Below are 25,010 nucleotides of genomic sequence, written 5' to 3'. Positions count from 1 at the left end.
TGCTATCCGCACGCTTCTTGTCCTCATGCAAGGCCTGGGTTGTTGTGTCTCACAAAGCGTGGCCTTCTCCTCCTGCGCCTCCTCCTGTTCCATCACGTGTGCTGCTGCTGCTGGGTTAGCGTTGCCGGTCCCTGTTTATGGAACCTCTCATCTTTATTACATTTATGACTGCATGGCGGTAAAAAGCATGCTATCCGCACGCTTCTTGTCCTCATGCAAGGCCTGGGTTGTTGTGTCTCAAAGCGTGGCCTTCTCCTCCTGCACCTCCTCCTGTTCCATCACGTCTGCTGCTGCTGGGTTAGCGTTGCCGCCCGGTCCCTGTTTATTGAACCTCTTATCTTTATTACATTTATGACTGCATGCATGGCGGTACAAAGCATGCTATCCGCACGCTTTTTGTCCTCATGCAAGGCCTGGGTTGTTGTGTCTCACAAAGCGTGGCCTTCTCCTCCTGCGCCTCCTCCTGTTCCATCACGTGTGCTGCTGCTGGTGCTGGGTTAGCGTTGCCAGTCCCTGTTTATGGAACCTCTCATCTTTATTACATTTATGACTGCATGGCGGTAAAAAGCATGCTATCTGCACGCTTCTTGTCCTCATGCAAGGCCTGGGTTGTTGTGTCTCAAAGCGTGGCCTTCTCCTCCTGTGCCTCCTCCTCCTGTTCCATCACGTCTGCTGCTGCTGGGTTAGCGTTGCCGCGTGGTCCCTGTTTATTGAACCTCTTATCTTTATTACATTTATGACTGCATGGCGGTAAAAAGCATGCTATCCGCACGCTTCTTGTCCTCATGCAAGGCCTGGGTTGTTGTGTCTCAAAAAAGCGTGGCCTTCTCCTCCTGCGCCTCCTCCTGTTCCATCACGTGTGCTGCTGCTGGTGCTGGGTTAGCGTTACCGGTCCCTTTTCCTGGAACCTCTTCTCTGTATTACACTTATGACTGCATGGTGACAAAAAGCATGTTACCTGTGCAAAGAAACATGACATTTTCCACATTTAAAAGACAGTTTTTCCTTTGAAACTTTACAATCAATTTTCTCAAAAACTATAAGCTCTTTTTCAAATATTTTTTTTCCCCTTGTACCCACTCCCAAGGTGCACATACCCTGCTAATTTGGGGTATGTAGCATGTAAGGAAGCTTTACAAAGCACGAAAGTTCGGGTCCCCATTGACTTTAATTGTGTTCGGAGTTCGGCGCGAACACCCGAACATCGCGGCGATGTTCGGCGAACGTTCGCGAACCCGAACATCTAGGTGTTCGCCCAACACTAGCTGGGAGCAGTGGTACCTTTATAGAAAGGGGAGGGGGGCTTGCTGGGAGCAGTGGTACCTTTATACATAGGAGAGGGGGGCTTGCTGGGAGCAGTGATACCTTTATTCAAAGGGGAGGGGAGCTTGCTGGGAGCAGTGTTACCTTTATAGAAAGGGGAGGGGGGCTTGCTGGGAGCAGTGTTACCTTTATACAAAGGGGAGGGTGGCTTGCTGGGAGCAGTGGTTCCTTTATAGAAAGGGGAGGGGGGCTTGCTGGGAGCAGTGGTACCTTTATACAAAGGGGAGGGGGGCTTGCTGGGAGCAGTAGTACCTTTATACAAAGAGGAGGGGGGCTTGCTGGGAGCAGTGGTTCCTTTATAAAAAGGGGAGGGGGGCTTGCTGGGAGCAGTGGTTCCTTTATAGAAAGGGGAGGGGGGCTTGCTGGGAGCAGTGGTACCTTTATAGAAAGGGGAGGGGGGCTTGCTGGGAGCAGTGGTACCTTTATAGAAAGGGGAGGGGGGCTTGCTGGGAGCAGTGGTTCCTTTAAAGAAAGGGGAGGGGGGCTTGCTGGGAGCAGTGGTGGTACCTTGATAGAGAAGGGAATAAATGGGCCCCCTAATGCTGTGGGGTGGAGGAGGGGTTGTCAGGACTCAGGAGCAGGGCAAGTACTCACAGCATGCAGGCCAGGGGGACACAGGCAGCAAAGACACAGACACATCCTCTCCGTTTGGCTGAACACTCTCCCCTTACCCCGACACCATGCTTTGCAGTCTGGACTTGGGCTTCAATAGAGTGACCATATTTTTGTGGGTCCAACCTGGGACGGGGGGGGGGGGGGGGCGCACGCCGCGGCGAAAAGTGGGAAGGAGTGAGGAGCACGCAGCGGCGAAGACTGGGGGAGGGGGGCTGCGGCGCGCATAGCGCGCCGCGCCGAAAAATGGGCGTGGCCATGACATTGTATGGGCGGAGCTAACGTAATGATGTAACAGCGAGGCATAAGAAAGCAGTGTTTACGCCATGATGTGGACAAACGAGACTTTGTATCATGGGTGTGCAGAAACTGTGTGATGCTAATAGTATACCGTAACCACAAAGCAGCAAACATAGCCATCTATGACCATTAAATAATAAATGCAGTAACAGTTACCCCGGACACCAGAAAATAAACGCAATAGGCAACATGTCAGTATAAAATAAATGCAATGCGGGCAAACATGTCAGTACAAAATAAACGCAATGCGGGCAACATGTTAGTACAAAATAAACGCAATGCGGGCAAACATTTCACCAGACAATAAACGCAATGCGGGCAAACATGTCAGTACAAAATAAACGCAATGCGGGCAACATGTCAGTACAAAATAAACGCACTGCGGGCAAACATTTCACCAGAAAAGAAACGCACTGCGGGCAAACATTTCACCAGAAAAGAAACGCACTGCGGCCAAACATTTCACCAGAAAAGAAACGCACTGCGGCCAAACATTTCACCAGAAAAGAAACGCACTGCGGGCAAACATTTTGCCAGAAAAGAAACAATGCGGGCAAACAATAACATTTCACTAGAAAAGAAACAATGCGGGCAAACATTTCACCAGAAAAGAAACAATGCGGGCAAACATTTCACCAGAAAAGAAACAATGCGGGCAAACATTTCACCGGAAAAGAAACAATGCGGGCAAACATTTCACCGGAAAAGAAACAATGCGGGCAAACATTTCACCTGGAAAAGAAACAATGCGGGCAAACATTTCACCAGAAAAGAAACAATGCGGGCAAACATTTCACCTGGAAAAGAAACAATGCGGGCAAACATTTCACCTGGAAAAGAAACAATGCGGGCAAACATTTCACCTGGAAAAGAAACAATGCGGGCAAACATTTCACCAGAAAAGAAACAATGCGGGCAAACATTTCACCTGGAAAAGAAACAATGCGGGCAAACATTTCACCTGGAAAAGAAAGCATTTACTCACCTGGCAGAAGTGTCCGGCCTCTGGCGCGCTGCTCCGTCCCGGGACCGTCTTGTTCCTCCTGCTCTGGTCTCCCGCGCTGACAGGGCTACGGCAAGATGGCGCCCGAAGCCCTGTACTAGTGACACAAATAGGTCTCCAGTACAGGGCTCCGGCAGCCATCTTGCCGTAGCCCTGCTCGCCTGCTGGTGTCGGAAACAGACACCGGAAGAGGAGGCTGGAGTGGGGCTGCGGGCAATGAACTGGCACGGCGTCTATAGACGCCGCTGCCAGTTCATTGAGGAGAGAGTGGCCAGAGTCCCGAGGCCGGGACGTCCCGCTGCTGAAAGCGGGACGTTTCCCGGGACCTCATTAAGCCTGGGACAGCGGACCCCGAATCCGGGACGTGTCCCGGGCAATCCGGGACGTCTGGTCACTCTAGCTTCAATTCATCAAGCATTACCGCATTCGGTAATGCTGAAAACAGCTGACTTTACGGAGCACTTAGTAAAATGTTAATTCATCAAAGCAGTTACTGCATGAGAAGCAGACATTCCTGTGCAGAGAGATAAATTACCGACTTGTTAAGTGATTACCTCAACACATGTCAGTAAAATGTCAGCAAATGTTAATTCATCAAGCTCACAGCATTCATTAACATGTGCGGTGTTTATCTCCAGCTCTCCCCTGTCCATAAGGAGCTTGGAATGCCTTCTCTGTGTGTGACAGGACCATAGAAACCTCCCCTGTAGTGTTGTCCGGATCTTTGATCCGAATCTATTTTGTGAGTCGAATCATCCGAATCATCAAAATGAGTGATTCGGATCACAAAAGGGGCGGGGCCAGGAGCAACACGCCCCTTCTCAGCAGGTAGCGGGGTCCTGGAAGCAGAGCAGAGATGGATCGCTCTGTTGGAGGGGACTCAGGGGAGGCAGCCTTGCAGGGACAGGTAGAGGGGACATGGGTGCCACTGCCAGATATGTGTAGAGCACACATACTGGCTGAAATGTGCTGCTCATTATAGGCTGTCTGTTCCGTAGTTGTGCACAGTGAACACATTGGAAACTTTTGGCTCACCTCAGCATAGCTCAGTAACTTTGCAGGCACTGTGATTGCAGGGCAATATGATCCTCCTGCACTCGCTCTAAACAGCTGCACTTATCTTCTGGGAATGCTTTGGGCAATGCTTTCTTTCACTGTGCGACGTTTCCATTCAAGGTATACAGATGAACATGTAGGTGAAATATATGTAAAGCATGATTGCAGCATGCACGTGGGTATTGTGTGCAAACAAACATTTCTGCTCTCTGCTTCCCTCCTCCCTTCTCTGTCCACTCCATGCCCTCTGTCCATCTTCTCCCCTTCTCTGTGTGTCCACCCCCCTCCCCTTCTCCTGTCCTGCTAGTCATTTCACCCCCGAATGCTTCCCTTGTAAAATGATCCGAGATTCGGATCAAAAATCCGGATCTTTTCAATGATCCGATTCAAATCATCCGGATCATTGAAAAGATCCAAACTTCCCATCTCTACTCCCCTGTCCCCTGCAAGTGCTGCTGATAGGTTGGCCAGGCTTCTCAGGTGGAACAGATCCCTCCAGGCAGCCAGGGGAGAGAAAAGAATTAAAGTTATTTTCCAGGCACCCTTCTTTTCTAGGCACCCTTCGGTAGTGTAACCCCTTGAGTGCCTGTTTAAATATGCAGGGATGCAAGTGGGAGCTCGTGGCAAAATGACCTAAGCAGGGAATGTGTAATGTTTCTCAGCAGTTCATCTAAGCTGTGGCAAGTAAATAGAAACTCAAGACTAATGAGACAGATTCAGCAAGAGCAGAGGCAGCACAACAAATATAAAAGGCACATGTATAGGGATGTCGGTGCTGCCTCTTTCCTATTGTAATGCCCTCACTGCACGGACCTCTTCGGTAACTTACCGAACATCTACCACATGTGTGAAAATATTGATGAATTAGCACAGTGAAGTGTAAAATACCAAATGCGGTATTTTAAGGACTGGGATTTTGTTATCGAACACCCTTTGATGAATTGAAGCCTCGGACTCTTGGAGGGGAGAAGGAAGAAGCTGCCTGTGACCCTCTTTCAGTAAGTTATAATCCCAGCCCAGATGAGCTGCAGGCAAGTGTCATGCCTGCAGCTGTGTGTTTGCTCTGCCCACCGCTCTTCCACCACGTGAGTTTCCCTGCCATCATCCAGCTTTCCTTCACTTAGGAGCCCCCTGCCTGACCACACTATCAGTCATTGCGGGTGGCAGCTGGCTAGAATCTGCGCCTCCCCAGGCCAGAGGCGTATCTAGAGGGGTGCAAGCATGGCATGTGCCATGGGCGCCACAGCACCATGGGCGCCATTCCTACCCCTGTACTGCACCACCATGCCTGCCCCTATGCTGTGCCACCATGCCTGCCTCCATGCCTCCCTGTCATTCAGACCTCAGATCAGATTAACGCGAATATCTGGGGAACATGGCTACTTAATTATGTAGGACGCACTTTGCTTAGTGTTAGAAAAGAGACAGAGAGTGAATAAGAAGAGCCATTTCCCCTCAAAAAACCTCAGCAAAACCCAGAGCCAAAAAAATACAGGACACCATAACACATGTATGGAGCGAGAAAAGATGCTGTTTTTAGAAGGGAAGGGGACTGACTAGGGGGGGGAGCGCAATCTCAGTGTTTGCCATAGGCACTATATTACCCAGATACGCCCCTGCCCCAGGCTCCCCTTCCCCTCCCACTGAGAGCAGCCATATCTGGAGGAGAGTGACAGGTCAGATGAGATCCATAAGGAGTTGAGCTAACTAACTACTGACCAGGGGCTGGCTCCTGCTACTGTTGCCACACGTCACGGACCACGGACCATCCAGGACCAGGAGAGAGGATGCAGCAGGGACCCAGGCAGGGTAACACACGTGGCCTGCTGCAAGTCATCTCCTTCTAGGGCGCCCTGACACCTGCAGCACCGCTACTGTGTTCGTCATTGCATACCTCTCAACATTTGAAGATGTGAAAGAGGGACACTTAAGCCTTAAGCCACAACCCTGCTTTTGTAGGAGGGTGACAATGGGAGGAATGAGTTTGCCGAGGAGGGTGCCAGTGGGTGGGAGAGGGTGGAGAGGGGGGTGCCAGTGGGTGGGGGAGGAAGGTGTCAGTTGCTAGGAGGAGGGTTTCAGTGGGTAGGAGGAGGGGGACAGTGGGTGGGGAGGAGGGTACCTGTGGGTGGAAAGGAGGGTGCCACTGAGTGGGGGAAAAAGGTGCCAGTGGGTAGGAGGAGAGTGACACTGGGTGGAAAGGAGGGTGCCAGTGGGTGGGGGAGAAAGGTGCCATTGGGTAGGAGGAGGGTGTCAGTGTGTAGGAGGAGGGGGACAGTGGGTGGAGAGGAGGGTACATGTTGGTGAAAAGAAGGGTGCCACTGGGTGGGGGAGAAAGGTGCCAGTGGGTAGGAGGAGAGTGACACTGGGTGGGGAGGAGGGTACCTGTGGGTGGAAAGGAGGGTGCCAGTGGGTGGGGGAGAAAGGTGCCAGTGGGTAGGAGGAGGGTGTCAGTGGGTAGGAGGAGGGTGACACTGGGTGGGGAAGAGGGTACCTGTGGGTGGAAATGAGGGTGCCAGTGGGTGGGGGAGAAAGGTGCCAGTGGGTAGGAGAAGGGTGTCAGTGTGTAGGAGGAGGGTGACACTGGGTGGGGAAGAGGGTACCTGTGGGTGGAAAGGAGGGTGCCACTGGGTGGGGGAGAACGGTGGCAGTGGGTAGGAGGAGGGTGTCAGTGGGTAGGAGGAGGGGGACAGTGGGTGGGGAGGACGGTACCTGTGGGTGGAAAGGAGGGTGCCACTGAGTAGGGGAAAAAGGTGCCAGTGGGTAGGAGGAGGGTGACACTGGGTGGAAAGGAGGGTGCTAGTGGGTGGGGGAGAAAGGTGCCATTGGGTAGGAGGAGGGTGTCAGTGTGTAGGAGGAGGGGGACAGTGGGTGAGGAGGAGGGTACATGTGGATGAAAAGGAGGGTGCCAGTGGGTGGGGGAGAAAGGTGCTAGTTGGTAGGGGGTCATCAGTGGAGGGGTGGAGAATGCCCGTGGGTGAGGAGGAGGGAGCCACTGGTTGGGGAGGAAGGTGTCCCTGTGTGTGGGGAGATTGCCATGGGCAGAGAAGAGATGACAGAAAATTATCGAGGCGCCAGCCACGCCAATAAGGGATGCAGGAGCCAGCTTTATCCCTCCCTCCCTCCCTCTGAATGCCCCCACCTGCTGTGAATGTGTGCCCCCTTCCCCTATGCAGTGTGTGCGCAGCGGAGCGGCCAGTTCTCTTACCGCTGATCCAGGCACACCGCAACTGGAGTCTCCTGCTTCCTGTTTACCATGACATCACAGGAAGCAGAGAGACTAGTTGCCGGTGCGCATGGATCTGCGTAAGAGGATCTACCGCTCTGCTGCGCACACACTGCATAGGGGAAGGGGGCACACATTCACAGCAGGTGGGGGCACTCAGAGGGAGGGAGGGAGGAATAAAGCCGGCGCCTGCATCCCTTATTGGCGCGGCTGGCGCCTCGGTCATTTTTTTGTGTTTTCTCCCCAGCCAGCCGGGACTTAAGGGGGGCTTCCCAGGATAGCGGGAGAGCCCCCCCAAATCGGGAGAATCCCGACGAAATCGGGATGGTTGGGGGGCATGGTCACTGTCACAACAGTTGGTCATGTGGTGTTCACTTGAAGCTGGGCACGGCTGTCCAGGCAACAGGATGCCTAGGAGGAGTGCAGAGAGGTGATCACACTGGTCTTCTTGAGTTAGGCTGCACCACGTGTCACCGTCTTCCTATCTGTCGGTACTTCTGTCAGCGCCCCCCTTCTGCCTCCTGCTGCACTGCGCCCCGTGCGATTGCACGCACCACACGCCCCAAAAAACGGCCCTGGGCCTGCTGTGTGCACAGGCTAGGCCTGCTGCCAGCCTTAGCTACAGTATACCTTGTAGGTTATTAGGGATTAGGTTACTGTACTACTGCTAGTCTATCTACTAGTACTACTACAACTAGTCTACTACTACCAGTTATATATAGTTAATTTGTATTGGGTTAGCTTACTTTAATTGCAGTGCTGTTACAGTGTGACAGATAGACAGTTATGTCTTCTGGCACTGGCAGCCAGGGGAGGGGCAGCATGAAAAGCAAGGGCAAGAGGAGAGGGAGCAGCATTGCCGCCACCGTCGGCAGTTCTGCTGCATCAGTCCCATTCCACCGCTAGCCACTAGCCGAGGACACACTGGACGCCCAGCTGTTAGGGGGAGTCACATGCAGCAGCTTGTAGCGGCCATTTTCCAGCAGGGTCGTCGGCGCACATTGAAGGAGAAAGACGGCGAGCCTGTGATGGAGCTGATGGTGGATGAGCAGGCCAGCACCAGCTCTACAACAGAGATCTCTACCCACCACACAGAAGGAATCTTCTGCTGCCAGTCTGCCACTGTCACCAGCCACTAAAATAGCTGTATTTTGTTGGAAAAAAAACAGTTTAATTTTTTTGAGATGTCTGTGTTGAAAACTGTGATGTCCCAGTTGTGTATTGGACACAATGTGGGCTACACGACTGCTGTCTAGAACCTCCTGATGTTAATTTACAGCCATTTCGGTTCGAATCCAGATATCTGGATTCATCCCGATTTTTTACTATCTGGATCCGGAACAACCCAGATATCAAAAAGAGGTATCCGAGCACCCCTGCTCTCTGCTCCATCTCAGGCTATTCTCAGTATCTCTCCACTCCTCTTTACTCCCTCATTAACCTTCATTTCCCCCCTTTCCCTACTGCTGGTTGTCTTCTTGGCATACAGGAAAGCTAAATAAAAGTGCTTTTCTCCCCTTTCTCTGGATAGTGTACTGGTTATGGGCTCTGCCTCGGGCACATGCGATCTGGGTGCAAATCTCAGCTCTTCCTACTCAGTAAGACGGCACCTATTCAGTAGGAGACCTTGGGAAAGACTCCCTAACACTGATACTGCCTACTGAGTGTTCTTAGTGGCTGCAGCTCAAGCAATTTGAGTAGTGGTGCTCGGATACCTCTTTTTGGTATCTGGGTTGTTCCAGATCCAGATAGTAAAAAATCTGGATAAATCCAGATATCTGGATACCTCTTTTTGACATCTGGGTTGTTCCAGATCCAGATAGTAAAACATCTGGATAAATCCAAATGTCTGGATTCGAACCGAAATGGCTGTAAATTAACATCAGGAGGTTCCAGACAGCTGTCATGCAGCCCACATGGGGCTTGATTTACTAAGCCGTGCTAACCTACTTAGCACGTCTAAAGTCTTTAGGCATGCTAACCAGGGTGCTAAGTAGGTTAAAACCGGTTTTCTCAATCAGATCGCGCACTAAGTACCGCGCGCAAAGTTTTGCATGCGCAAAGTCCTATGTGCGCGCTAGGTCCCATAGGCTTTAGTGGGCACTTCGCGTGGAGCGCCTGTGCTCTGTGCGGTACTTTGGGCACGATCACTACTTCTCACATTTCAACTGAGTTTAGACGTGCTAAGGGCCAGTGCTAAAGTTAGCACCGTTTTGTAAATCAAGCCCCTTGTGTCCAATGCACAACTGGGACATCACAGTTTTCAGCCCAGACATCTCAAAAAAATTAAACTGTTTTTAATTTTTCAACAAAATACAGCTATTGTAGTGATGTAATAGCTGGTGACAGTGGCAGACTGGCATGCAGAAGATTTGTTCTGTGTGGACCTGGCGGTGGGTAGAGATCTCTGTTGTAGAGCTGGTGGTGGCCTGCTCATCCACCATCAGCTCCATCACAGGCTCGGCGTCTTTCTCCTCCAATGTGTGCCGATGACCCTGCTGGAAAATGGACGCTACACGCTGCTGCACCTCTGCAGTGTGACTTCCCCTAACAGCTGGGTGCCCAGTGCGTCCACGGCCAGTGGTTAACGGCAGAATGGACACTGATGCAGCAGAACTGCTGACGGTGGCGGCAATGCTGCTCCCTCTCCTCTTGCCCTTGCTTTTCATGCTGCCCCTCCCCCGGCTGCCAGTGCCAGCAGACATAGTACAACGTTATATGTGTCCAAATGAAGTGGGGTACTTGTACTTTATTCAAATCAGTAGTACTAGTAGACAGTAGCAGTAGTAGAACTTCAACTAATGGAGTGACAGCAGAGTAGCACACACTGACACACTAACTGTCTGTCTATCTGTCACACTGTAACAGCACTGCAATTAAAGTAAGCTAACTCAATACAAATTAACTATATATAACTGGTAGTAGTAGACTAGTTGTAGTAGTACTAGTAGAACTTCAACTGCCGGAGTGACAGGAGCACACACTAACTGTCGGTAACAGTAAAAAAGGGCGCAGGAGGCTAGTGGACAAATCGGGCGCCGCCATTCACTCCTATAATAATTATCGTTTACTGGGCGCCGAACAGGAAAAAAGGGCGCCCGAGAATAATAACGTTTTCCAACGGCGCCCGAAGATTTTTCATGTTTTATAACTGCTTGTGATGGGAAGCAGGAGATTTGGGCGCATGAGACAAGTGGACAAAAAGGGCGCCCCATTCACTCCTATTATAAATATCGTTTACCGGGCGCCGAACAGGGAAAAAAAGGCGCCGGAGATTATTAACGTTTTAACAAACGGCGCCCGGAGATTTTTAAGGATTTATAACTATGTTTGTGATGATTTAACTTTACAAAATGAGCCCGTGACGAATAACGTTTATAAAGATACTAAATCACTATTTCTAAAACATTTCTAAAACATTATTAACCACCCAAAAAAATTAATTAAATTTTTTTATTTACATTTTTTATTTATTAATGTCTGTAAAACATTATTATTCATAGGGGGTCTTAGGTTTAGGCACCAACAGGGGGGTCTTAGGTTTAGGCACCAACTGGGGGGTCTTAGGTTTAGGCACCAACAGGGGGGTCTTAGGTTTAGGCACCAACAGGGGGGTCTTAGGTTTAGGCACCAACAGGGGGGTCTTAGGTTTAGGCACCAACAGGGGGGTCTTAGGTTTAGGCACCACCAGGGGGGTCTTAGGTTTAGGCACCAACAGGGGGGTCTTAGGTTTAGGCACCAACAGGGGGGTCTTAGGTTTAGGCACCACCAGGGGGGTGTTAGGTTTAGGCACCAACAGGGGGGTCTTAGGTTTAGGCACCAACAGGGGGGTCTTAGGTTTAGGCACCAACAGGGGGGTCTTAGGTTTAGGCACCAACAGGGGGGTCTTAGGTTTAGGCACCAACAAGGGGTCTAGGGGTTAGGGATAGGTACAGGGAGGGTTTTTAACAAACGTAAATATAAGTTTCAGTTTACAAATAGGGAAGATTAACGTTTTAAGAATTGCCGATCTCATACACATTATTTAGTGATTTATAAATTCTTGAAACACTATTTCTAAACGAAATTCTACACAATATTTCAATAAACGATAATACTGTTTATCGTTTACACCACACGCCCTTTTTTCCCGACACCCTTTTTTGATGTATGCCTTGTGATGATTTACGTTTCTTATTTCAATAAAACATTATTTTAAATGTTATCCCTTACTGTTTGTAAAACATTATTATTCACGAAACTAAGCGATCAGTACGTAATGTAAATTGTAATATATTTTATCCCTTAATGTTTTTAAAACATTATTCTACACACAATACAGTGAGCACTAAGGAGGATCTTAGGTTTAGGCACCAACAGGGGTGTCTTAGGTTTAGGCACCAACAGGGGGGTCTTAGGTTTAGGCACCAACAGGGGGGTCTTAGGTTTAGGCACCAACAGGGGGGTCTTAGGTTTAGGCACCAACAGGGGGGTCTTAGGTTTAGGCACCAACAGGGGGTCTTAGGTTTAGGCACCAACAGGGGGGTCTTAGGTTTAGGCACCAACAGGGGGTCTTAGGTTTAGGCACCAACAGGGGGGTCTTAGGTTTAGGCACCAACAGGAGGGTCTTAGGTTTAGGCACCAACAGGGGGGTCTTAGGTTTAGGCACTAACAGGGGGGTCTTAGGTTTAGGCACCAACTGGGGGGTCTTAGGTTTAGGCACCAACAGGGGGGTCTTAGGTTTAGGCACCAACAGGGGGGTCTTAGGTTTAGGCACCAACAGGGGGTCTAGGGGTTAGGGATAGGTACAGGGAGGGTTTTTAACAAACGTAAATATAAGTTTCAGTTTACAAATAGGGAAGATTAACGTTTTAAGAATTGCCGATCTCATACACATTATTTAGTGATTTATAAATTCCTGAAACACTATTTCTAAACGAAATTCTACACAATATTTCAATAAACGATAATACTGTTTATCGTTTACACCACACGCCCTTTTTTCCCGACGCCCTTTTTTGATGTACGCCTTGTGATGATTTACGTTTCTTATTTCAATAAAACATTATTTTAAATGTTATCCCTTACTGTTTGTAAAACATTATTATTCACGAAACTAAGCGATCAGTACGTAATGTAAATTGTAATATATTTTATCCCTTACTGTTTTTAAAACATTATTCTACACAATACAGTGAGCACTAAGGAGGGTCTTAGGTTTAGGCACCAACAGGGGTGTCTTAGGTTTAGGCACCAACAGGGGGGTCTTAGGTTTAGGCACCAACAGGGGGGTCTTAGGTTTAGGCACCAACAGTTGGGTCTTAGGTTTAGGCACCAACAGGGGGGTCTTAGGTTTAGGCACCAACAGGGGGTCTTAGGTTTAGGCACCAACAGGGGGGTCTTAGGTTTAGGCACCAACAGGGGGTCTTAGGTTTAGGCACCAACAGGGGGGTCTTAGGTTTAGGCACCAACAGGAGGGTCTTAGGTTTAGGCACCAACAGGGGGGTCTTAGGTTTAGGCACTAACAGGGGGGTCTAGGGGTTAGGGGTAGGTACAGGGAGGGTTACTTAGGCACCAACAGGGGGGGGGTCTTAGGTTTAGGCATCAACAGGGGGGTCTAGGGGTTAGAGGTAGGTACAGGGAGGGTTACTTAGTAATTTTTTTTTAAAACGTTAATATACGTTTCACTATTTAAATGAAAGATTAACGTTTTTACAATTGCCGATTTAATGCACATTATTTAATGATTTATAACTTTATAAAACATTAATTTTAAACGAAATACAGTACAATACATTTTTAAACGTTATCCATGCTTATCATTTAAAACCCCGCGCCCTTTTTTCCCAGCGCCCCTTTTTAACGTACGCCTAACTGTCTATCTGTCACACACTGACTGACTCTAACAACAGCACTGCAGTAACTATCTGTAGTAAATGAAGCTAACACAGTAGTAGTACTCTCTCTAACAACTAACTACACACAATATAACACTAGTAGTAGTACAGTAATCTAATCCCTAATAACCTACAAACTATACTGTAGCTAAGGCTGGCAGCAGGCCTAGCCTGTGCACACAGCAGGCCCTAACCTAGCCTAGCAGCCGCAGCACTGAGTCTGACTGTCACACTCACTAAAATCAAAATACAAGCTAGCTACCGTATATACTCGGCTATAAGTCGAGAAATTTAGGACTGACTCACTGTATAAAAGTGGGGGGGTCGCCTTATACTCGAGTAGTCCTAAAGTTCTCCACTTATAGCTGGTAAGGGGGGGGGGGGGGGGGGGGTTATCGTTCTTCCTTCTGGCTATGCTGCAATTTCCTGGGTGTGCTAAAATTCACCCCTCCGTCGCACCCACCATCATCCAAAGGGAGCCTCTGCATGTATTTCCCCCTTCGCGCTGTGTAATCCTATGCAGCGTGATTAGCGCAGCAGAAGCTGTCACTCGCCATCAGCGGGCGCACCGTCCACCCTTCACTCGCGCCGATGCGTAGCCCCGCCTCCCGATGTCAGAAGACTGAGCTACGCTTAGCATGGAGATCAGCGGCAGCGCGAGTGAAGGGAGAGGAGAGGACGGTGCACCTGCTGATGGTGAGTGACAGCTTCTGCTGGGCTCATCACTCTGCATAGGATTACACAGCACGAGGGGGGAAATACAAGCAGAGGCTCCCTTTGGATTATGGTGGGTGGGAGGGGGGCGGGAAATATGAGCAGAGGCTCCCGTGGGGGGAAATACAAGCAGAGGCTCCCATGGGTGATGGTGGGTGGGGGGAAATACAAGCACAGGCTCCTATGGGTGATGGTGGGTGGGGGGAAATACAAGCAGAGGCTCCTATGGGTGATGGTGGGTGGGGGGAAATACAAGTAGAGGCTCCCATGGGTGATGGTGGGTGGGGGGAAATACAAGCAGAGGCTCCCATGGGTGATGGTGGGTGGGGGGAAATACAAGCAGAGGCCCCCATGGGTGATGGTGGGTGGGGGGAAATACAAGCAGAGGCTCCTATGGGTGATGGTGGGTGGGGGGAAATACAAGCAGAGGCCCCCATGGGTGATGGTGGGTGGGGGGAAATACAAGCAGAGGTTCCAATGGGTGATGGTGGGTGGGGGGAAATACAAGCAGAGGCTCCCATGGGTGATGGTGGGTGGGGGGAAATACAAGCAGAGGCTCCTATGGGTGATGGTGGGTGGGGGGAAATACAAGTAGAGGCTCCCATGGGTGATGGTGGGTGGGGGGAAATACAAGCAGAGGCTCCTATGGGTGATGGTGGGTGGGGGGAAATACAAGTAGAGGCTCACATGGGTGATGGTGGGTGGGGGGAAATACAAGCAGAGGCTCCCATGGGTGATGGTGGGTGGGGGGAAATACAAGCAGTGGCTCCCATGGGTGATGGTGGGTGGGGGGAAATACAAGCAGAGGCTCCTATGGGTGATGGTGGGTGGGGGGAAATACAAGCAGAGGCTCCCATGGGTGATGGTGGGTGGGGGGAAATACAAGCAGAGGCTCCCATGGGTGATGGTGGGTGGGGGGAAATACAAGCAGAGGCTCCTATGGGTGATGGTGGGTGGGGGGAAATACAAGCAGAGGCTCCCATGGGTGATGGTGGGTGGGGGGAAATGCAGACAGACGGCTCCCATGGGTGATGGTGGGTGGGAGCGAGTTACAAGCAGAGGGCTCATGGCTGCATGTGTGTCCTGGAGGAGTTATTTGCTGTACTTTGTGGGCCAGGAGGGGTTATTGCCCCAAGTACAGCCATTAACTTTGCTGGGTAGACTTATACATGAATAATTGGAAAATTCCAGCTTTTGAGGGTCAAATATTGGGGTCGACTTATACACGGGGTCAACTTGTATCCGAGTATATACGGGTAAGTAACTAAAAAACAATAAAATAATGGTGTAGTACAGGTGTTTAGGAGCAAAAACAGTAGGTTTAACTCAGTAATACAGCATTTGCTTAGCCAACAGTACTGGAAATGTCTCTCAGTGAGAAGTCACAAGCAAGGACGAGACTCTCAACATGGCCCCCACTATGTTATACTGTGATTGGTTGCTAGGGCTTCGGCTGGGAGCCCTCTGATTGGCTCAATGACGTCATGGGTGTCATCTTCGTGGTTACACTATCCAGATCCGGGTACCCGAACTAGGTAGCTGGACTGATTTCCAGATACCTAATAGGTATCTGAGTTAGCTCAGATAGTGCATTCCGGATTTATCCAGGTATCTGGAATCCGTATCCAAGTTCGGATACCAGAAAAAAGTTCGGATTTCTGGATAGTTCGGGTATCTGGAATCTGGATGAGCATCACTGAATTTGAGTCCGCAAGAACAAAATCTCTTTGATAATACTTTTGAGCAATTCGGTGCAAAAATATATAAAAATGTAAATTAATCACTTAAGTACCAGCGGTCTGTGCCCCATTAAGGACCAGAGACAGCTGGTACAATAACAACGGAATCTCGACGATTCGCCGTGCATACCCACCGTCATCGCCGCATGTCGGGACCCCCAGGACATAGACTCTGCTGTCTCTATGATGGCAGAGTCATGTGAGCCGGTCAGAAGCTGCTTTCATTGGCTCCTGACCATGTCTATCAATGTAAGCCAATGGGAGCGGCTTACACTGATAGACACGGCCAGGAGCCAATGAAATCGGCTCCTGACCGACTCACATGGCTCTGCTGTCATAGAGACAGGCATAGCCTGCAAAATGCGGCAAGACACGTTGGGTTTGAGCGGCGCAATCAGCAGAGAGCGACGGAAATGGCAGAGGCGTGCTGCGGACGGTGATTGAAATCTACGTCCTGCCAGCCAGGAGCCCACCAAAACAGGATGTATATTTCAATCACCTCGTTCCTTAAACAGAACATTTTTCAATCTGACACAGTGGTATAGTGGTGGTAGATCGGCAGCTCGTATTATTGCACTGCACCACTACTGTAATATGATTATTTTCTGGTGAAATGCTGCTGCGTTACGATTATTCTCATGGGGGGTGTACCACGGGGTGGGGGGTGGCGGGCACAGGTTTTCTCACCTGGATTGACAAAATGGCCAGAGGGGCCCCTGTCAGGAGGAGACAGGAGGTTGTGGTGGTAAAGGGTGGTAAGGTAGGCATAGTGATCCCCAGCCACTTCATGTCCCCCTCTTGCCAACAACAGGGAAAGACTTGCCCAACAGGCTCTGGCTGAGTTTTTTCCTTGCACAGCAAGCGACGTAGGGAGCAGAGGAGGACACTGAGGTCTGGCTGCCTGAACAGGCCTCAGTGTCGGCAGGAGTGGCAGAGGGGTTCTGGTGCTCTGAGTCTGACCAGTGCCAGCGCCAGCTTGCTTCAGCCAGGTGATGTAGGGTACTTGTACTTTATTAAAATTGGGGTTGGACTTTAAAGCAAATTAGCACGGAGTGACAGACAGCAGAGGAAAAGACCGTTCACACTAGGGGCTTGATTCACAAAGCCGTGCTAACTGTTTAGTACGAGCATGCTAAACAGTTAGCACGTGAAGTGCCGTTCACGGACTTTTGCGCGTGCAAAGTGCCGCGATTCGCATGATCGCGGACTTTTGCAAAAGTCTGCGAATGGCACTTCACATGCTAGCTATTTAGCACGCCCGTGCTAAACAGTTAGCACGACTTTGTGAATCAAGCCCTAACTGTCTAACTGTCACACTGACACTGCTCAGCACAGCAGCACTGCAGTAATCTGTAGTAAGATAAAACAGTAGTACTGCTCTAACAACTAACTAGCACTGCAGTACTAACTACACAATAACACAGTAATCCTATTCCCTAACCTATACTGTGACTAATAGCAGGCCAGCAGCAGACCTGGTCTGTGCACAGCACACACAGACACAGGACCTAACTAGCAGCTGCTGCAGCACAGGGTCTGACTATCACTGAATGAAATCAAGCTAGCTAACTAAAAAAACAATAGAACAATAGTGTAGTGAAGGTGTTTAACAATGAAAAGCTTTAGGTTTATCACTGTATACAGCACTTGCTAGGCCAGCAGCAGCACTGGAGCATGTCTCTCAGTGAGCAGTCACACAAGCAAGGACGAGATTTCTCAATACAGCACCTCTCCTTATTACGGGGGGGGGGGGGGGGGGGGGGCTGGCCAGGGTTCCCTTCTGTGATTGGGTGCTAGGGCTTAGGCTGGGAGCCCTCTGATTGGCTCAATGAGGTCAGGAGGGGCTGGCCAGGGTTCCCCTCTGTGATTGGTTGCTTGGGCTTAGGCTGGGAGCCCTCTGATTGGCTCAATGACGTCATGGATGTCATCTCCATAGTTACAGTATCTGGATTCGGATATCTGACCGACTTCCGGATTTCAGATAGATATCCGAGTGCTATTCAGATTTGCACAGATATCCGGAATCTGAATCCAAGGTCGGATAGTTGAAAAAGTTCGGAATATCTGGGTAGTTCGAGTACCCGAATATTGGATGAGCAACACTTATAGTCCGAAAAATACGGTATATACATATGTATAATAATATAATACGTGCTCTGTACAGTTGAGTAGAAGATGTTGGCACTATATAAATACTAAATAATAATAATGTATAAAATGAGTAAAACACACTATATATATATTTTTTTCTACATAGCCATCACCTATAATAGATTATAAAAATCTAGCTCACTTATCTTAGAAGCTTAGAAGTGTCTGAATCGCAGTCGAGCCGATGCAAAGTCTGCAGAGTATTACCTTATGACTTCCACGGCGATGCAACGGAGGCAGAACTCGTTGGAGTCAATCGGCGATGCAGGAATTTTATAGATGGGAGCACGTTGCTTCGTGGCGCGCATGTGCAGACGACCAACGGGAATCCCCGGGAATCTCAGTGACGTACTTCTAGCCCAGCAGGGAGTATGTCACTAATGGGGGCGGCGCTGTGCATATGTCCCTGTCATTGCACTCTGCAGCAGGGTCATATAGTTGTCATTTTCTGTGTTGTGGCGGGATGCGGCAGGAGCATTGCATCCACACCACAACACGAAAAATAAAAACGAATTGTAAAACCCGTTTCAAGGAAATACTGAGAATCCCCCATGAGGAGATGGACTAGTCCTAAATTCAGCTTGGTCAGATATGTTCTTCTTACTGTAAGAGACAGTAACATAGGAGAAAAGTAATTTGTGGTGCATTTACTCTGGGAGAAATTAACTTTTTTTTTCATGGCAGTGGCCCCTTAATATGTGATGTAATGGTCCCAGAGAAACTCTCTTTGGCGAGGTCAGTCACATGACACAGAGATATGTGTATGAAGTATAGAGCTGTCAGCAGAGTGAGAGTTTTTCTCTCTACAAGGAGCCATCACTTACTGTAACCCTTCTGATCCCTTTTGTGGGCAGAGTTGGCATTGTCTTTGCGGGGAAAGACAGGTTGAAGCCCCTCCCAACTGCTCCCTGGCTACCTCATGCATAGCTCTCAACTGCCCCTTTTTTGGAGGGGACAGTCCATATTTGGAAACCACTTCTCACTGTTTCTCTTTCTCCCTCATGTGTCCCTCTTTCTGATATACAGATTTATGATTTATTTGTATTTAAAAATGTTTAATTGGGATTGGCTTCAAACTTTATTCCCATCCATTGATATATTTCTTGATTTTAAATGTTAATACGAATAAAAACTGGTGATGATAGAAAAGACCAGTGTAGTTTGAATTCTAAAATTAAATATTTAGCTTATGAATTTTTAGAGGTATGCCTGGCTGGGGGTGTGACAGGAAGGGGGGGGGTGTAGAGGTGTGGCAGGGGCGTGGTTAGAGGTGTTACAGGGGCATGTCTTAAAAGTTAGGTTAAAGGTAAAAGGTTAAAGTGCCTATTTCTCATCTCAAACAGTTGGGAGGTATGCCTTACATGACTGATGATTGGATGGGGCAGAATTTAGACAGAACACAGCTTTTTAGTTCAGCCAAACTATATCTGACATTAGGACAGGGAGTCAGCATGCCAAATTAAGCCCTTCAGTTAATAAAAAAATAATACTGTAATTCAGAACTAGCTTGTGGCAACGCACAAAGCCCAATGCATTGCAAATGATGATATATCACACACAGAATGCATTAAAAGTCCAAACTCTGCCTTTAATGTATTTTTTTTTCTCTTTTTAAGATATTTATAATACAGAATGATGCTGTGATTCCCGTGACTACTGGTGCAGCTCCGACTTACTGTGTGCAAATGCCACCACCGCTGCCGCCATCAAATCCAATCAATAATGTCAAGGCTACACGAACCAATCCTTAAGGAGTACCTGTCACCTGCACATATTATGCCTCGTGTGGAAGTGCAGCCTCTTCACAAGATAATCAAGGATTTATCAATATTAGTCTTTAGCCTTATCACATGATCAGATGGTGAAATTCGGTTATTATTTCTGTCGCTATCAGGCTGCTTTCAGTGCTGAGCAGACTAGTTAATTTATGTTATGATTTGAGCTGATTGTAAGTAATCGTAAATGCAAATGACAAATAAAACACAGACACGGTGGATCTGATTTATTGAGATCAGTGCAAGGTAAACTGGAGCAAAAAATAAAGCAGTTATCTACTGCCAACAATCAGAAGGTTTTTTTTTTCTTTGGATGAAGTGAGAAGGATATGGAGGCTGTCATAATTTATCTCCTTTTAAAGAACAAGAGAGACCCAACCTAGAAATAAAAAACACATACTGTATATAAGTAGATAAATACTAGTTCTACTTGCATAACAGATGTATTCCATTGTCCACATTATGATTCCTGTGAGTTTTATAAAGGAAAAGCAGCGAAACCTATTCTAGACCGTTTCCATCTTGGTTATCTTTGAATGAAGCTAATCTTGACATAATTTCCTCCCTCACTCTTTTTTCTCCTCTTGCTAATTGTGTATTCGTTACCCACCCTCCTCCCAGAGTCTTCAGACACTCCCACTGATGTCTGTATTAGGGAGTACATTTGAATTCGGCGCTGGTAGACTTGGGCACAGGATACAGCCGGTATATGGTTGGTCCTGCTTCTGCACAAGTCTGGGCCGAATTAATTACTATTCCCCCTCCAGGCCGCCATGGATATAGTCTATGGCGGCGCTGGCTGCGCCCAAATCTAGCAGCGCTGAAAAGCACTGCTCCGGTACTAGGAAGTGCATTAGAAGGAGTGGTAAATAAAGAGAAGAGGAGGAATATATTATAGATAAAAAGACCCCCAGCATGCAACTGTTTTTCCAGCTGATGGCAATGGCAATTAAAGGGCCAGTGCTCCTAAGGTATGTGATAACTCCAAACCATAACAGCAGAAACAGTTTTAACAGTTTTGAATGCAGGATGCTTTATCACTTTATCTTCTTTTCTTTTTTTTACATGTATATTAAGGTCAGGGAGAAATTTTTCACTATCCCTTGTCTGACAAAAGCAATCACATTATTTTTTTTCTATATGAGAATCGACTTTTGTTATTTATTTCATTTGCTGCCAGAGCTGGGTTTAAGGCAATGTAGGCATATGCCTACAGGCGACTGATGATGGAACAGTGGCTAACTCCCCTCCCCAAGTGACTCCCTCCTGCCTTACCTATGCAGAGTCCTGAGCAAAGTGTAAATGATAGGGTACTCACCCGGGTCTCTGCATTCTATTGACCAGATCTCCCTTGAGTTGGGGGCACCTCTAGCTACCTAATACTTTGGGGCACCTCCAGCTACTTAATACCGAGGATATCTCTGCTACCTAATACTAAAGAAATATAAAAAGGAGAAGTGACAGCTGTACCAGCCAGCACACTTGCATTGCTGTTCAGTGGGTGTTTGTAGGTTAATGGAGGGCAAAGTCTAGGCTGCCAGGACTTCTGTGCCTATAGGCTCCTGTGATGTAAATCCGGCCCTGTTTGCTGCTTTTGTGGTAAAAGTTTTGTTGGGAAATCTACCCAAAAACTTGAAGATAAAATTTCATCTCCTAAGTCCACAATACATTCAGGTAATAGTGACCAAGTGGTAGCCACGCATTTTATTGATCTTCATCATAGCTTATATCAATCAAGCAATCATGTGCCCCCTTAAAAAGAGGAGGTGACGGAGTGGTTGTTGCTTAGAAGAGAGGCCTTCTGGATAAAAAAATGAGGTAGGATGATTCCTAATGTTTTAAATCTGATGAATTATGACCATGTTTGCAATGCATAGAGTTGTTTATATTTTGCACCAATGTCCCATCAGGGCTTGCTGTTTGTGGCAATGTGGATTTATATAATCAACAATCATATTTTTTGTATTCATTTTTGATGCAGGGTGTTTAAAGTAGGGTGAAAATCATATAATTTTGTTTAACCTTCCGGGCAGTAACCCCGGTGCCTTCGCAAAGCAGTTGTCCCTATTTGGGGGTTGGGCTTCCCACGACTCAGTTTCTTTTGGCAGAGGTTGCAGATGGCATTGCTGCTATCAAATGCACAGTCAACCACGTCCTCAGAATTTTGGGGGTTAAGGGTACGTGCCTTCTGAACACTGTACTTTGGTTGAGGGCTGCACAAAATCACGCCAGCACGACCTCGAAAATACCTGTGGGGTGGCCTGCCTCTGCCTGTTTTTTTTTCCCATATTGGGGGTGTGCAGTACTACTAACAATATTCAATAGTGGTAGGTAGTGTGTGTAATCATCACAAAGAGGCACACAATCAGTGTCAAATACACAGCAGCTGTGTGTGTGTGTGTGTGTGTGTATCACTGGGCTATGTATTTTAACACACAACAATCACAAATACAGTTGCAAGCTAAGTACTGCTTATGATAGACAGTGTGCTGGCTTGCTTGCAATAGTTAGAAGAGTATAGTAGAACTACAAGGGCCAGCAACTGACTGTGGCCTGTATGCAATGTGTAACTACAAATCCCAGCTGGCTTGGCTGGCAACTCTCTGTGGGCTGTATCTATATGCAGTATCACCCACAAAGACCCAGCTGGCCTGGCAACTGTCTGTGGGCTCTATCTATGCAGTGTCACTCACAAAGACAGCTATGCTTTAGTAAGTTAAATCACAAATACAGTAGAAACATATGCAATGGTATGGTAATACAGTGTGCTGCCAGTGGTGGGACTACAAATCCCAGCTGGCCTGGCAACTATCTGTGGGCTCTATCCATGCAGTGTCATCCACAAAGACAGCTATACTTTAGTAAGTTGAATCACAAATACAGTGGAAAGATTTTCAATGGTAATACAGAGTGTGCCTGGCACAGTACAGCAACCAGGCCCAGCTGCGATAGGGCTGTATCTATGCCTGTCTGTGTCACACACACACACACACACACACACACACACACACACACACACACACACACACACACACACACACACACACACACACACACACACACACACACACACACACACACACACACACACACACACACACACACACACACACACACACACACACACACACACACAACACAGCAGAAGAATATTAGCTCTCAAAAGAGCTTTTGTGGGGTGCTTTCAGCAAGGAGCAAGCTAACAACAGCCTAACTAATGCTTTCCCTAGCTCCAAATGTCTCTCCCTTCCTCTCACTATAGCAAGATCAGCAGACTAAGAACATGGCTGACGCTGCTGTGTTTTTATAGGGTGAGAGGGCAGGGGTCCGTGGGTGAGTGCAGCCTGATTGGCTGCCATGTGTCTGCTGACTGTGATGTAGAGGGTCAAAGTTTAGCCCAATGACGAGGTATAGGAGGCGGGTTAAACGCGCTATGTATTTGCTACCCACGATGGGCGTAGGTAGCTGATATCCGCGCGAACTTCCCACCGGGCGAACCGTTTGGGCCATTTCTACACTACACTACACTACACACACTACACTACAATAACCCCTGCTGCCCTCCCAGTTATGTTGCACTACACTAACACTTCAGCTCTCACCTGATCCTGCCGCCGTGCACCTCTTCCCCCTTGCTCTGGTCCTGCTTCTCCATGTGTTCTTCTTCTCCTCCTGCATTTTCCATTATCGTGGTGCACTGCGGCCACCTGTCGCTATACAGCTCCGGGTCCTTCTTCCTGGTCAGCTTTGTACTTTGGCATTATTGGTTCCTCCATACTGCATGACCCCTAGTAGAAAACGTAGGAGAAAAAGTGAATAAAATATGGATCCTGATATTTAAAGAGACACTGAAGTGAACTTATTTTCCCCATTTTACCTTATAAGTCGCTTCAGTGCTCTCAAGCCAAGTAATCCGCCATGTCCCCGCTGCTAAACGAGCGCTGCAGAGCCCCCAAATCCATCTGCAAAAATTCACGAACAACTTGGTCGTGGATTTTTGCTGCGCTGAGAGGCAGAGCTTCCAGCTGTAGCTCTGCCCCTCCTGATGTCAATCGCCGCATGGATCGCCACCTCTCCCCGCCCCTCTCTGTAAAGGAAGAGTGAGAGGGGCGGGGAGAGGCGGGGATCCGCCGCGATTGATGTCAGGAGGGGCAGAGCTAAAGCTGAAAGCTCTGCCCCTTTCAGGAAATGCCGGCCGGATTGCCCCCGGGGATTTTGGGGCTCTGCAGCGCTCGTTTAGCAGCGGGGACATGGCGGATTACTTGGCTTGAGAGCACTGAAGCGAATTATAAGGTAAAATGGGGAAAATTAGTTTGCTTCAGTGTCTCTTTAAATGGTCTCACCATATCCGTCTGGCGCAAGTAATTATCTCCGGTTTATGATGACTTCTAAAATGTGTCTGTCATTGGCCATCTTGACCCACCAAAGCACATAGACCTATAACCAATAGTCTTCAAATTCACAGTAAAATAATACATACTAGCATACGCCGTATAAGAGGGTAGAGGGCAGGAAGAAAAAGCAAAGCTTGGTGTAATTTTCCTTCTTAAAACAGAAGCAAATCTGCAATAATTCACGTTGTGAACATTTGTGGTTACCCACAATGTACTGCTACTGAATATGCAAATTATCCCTCTTTGCCCTTGGTTGGATATGGCACTACTTCTTCTTCTTGCTTGGACCAGCCCCTTCTTCTTGCTTGGACCGGCCCTGGGGGCAGGGCGCTACTTCTTCTTCTTGCTTGGATCGGCCCTGGGGGCAGGGCGCTACTTCTTCTTCTTGTTTGAAGGTTGAGGCACTTACTCTATTATATATATAGATATAATATTTATATAACTATTCTTATATCACTAAATATACTCAGATCATAAATGCACATAATAATAATACTTTGTCTTCTTATAAGAGAGTACTTATATGTTTTCAAATTATGATTGATAAGCAGCCTATCGTTTATTGATTGTAGCCTATTGCTTATGCATTTTTGGAGGTCTGCCTCCCTTCCTCAGAGCACCAAGCAATATGCTGCTCTCACATGATGTCATTATCCAACATCAGAAGGGCTTGTGGATCCACCTGGGATTCCAGCGCTGCAGCTGCTCCCAGCAACTGAGAACCCATTGAGAGAGTGCAGGGTCTGGCACTCACATCGACCAGAGCACTGAGCACTCACCAGCACAGCACGGAAATCTGTCCCGCTGCAGTCACCGCTGGGGCCAGTGGGATCGAGTGAATCCT

The 25,010-nt window shown here is 48.2% G+C and overlaps 1 protein-coding gene and 1 long non-coding RNA gene across 2 annotated transcripts in view; one reads left to right on the top strand and one right to left on the bottom strand.

Annotated features, from left to right (window-relative positions):
- The window catches only part of LOC137536229 (membrane-spanning 4-domains subfamily A member 4D-like), a 285,896-nt gene extending 265,829 nt beyond the window's left edge, over positions 1–20,067 (top strand). Inside the window, exon 7 of the mRNA XM_068258352.1 lies at positions 19,614–20,067. Within this exon, the coding sequence (XP_068114453.1) occupies positions 19,614–19,748 (135 nt within the window). The 3' untranslated portion in view covers positions 19,749–20,067. The remainder of the gene's footprint in view (positions 1–19,613) is intronic.
- LOC137536230 (uncharacterized) lies at positions 19,985–23,556 on the bottom strand. The gene is made up of 2 exons (XR_011024545.1): positions 23,375–23,556; positions 19,985–20,151 (listed from the first exon to the last, which is right to left on the bottom strand). It is a non-coding gene; the product is annotated as an uncharacterized lncRNA (long non-coding RNA).
- Positions 23,557–25,010: the final 1,454 nt, after the last annotated feature.

This window comes from Hyperolius riggenbachi, chromosome 10 (assembly GCF_040937935.1).
Source record: "Hyperolius riggenbachi isolate aHypRig1 chromosome 10, aHypRig1.pri, whole genome shotgun sequence".
Taxonomy (NCBI): Eukaryota; Metazoa; Chordata; class Amphibia; order Anura; family Hyperoliidae; genus Hyperolius; species Hyperolius riggenbachi.
The sequence above is the reverse complement of the archived record's forward strand: the minus strand, read 5'-3'. Positions and strand labels throughout refer to the sequence as shown.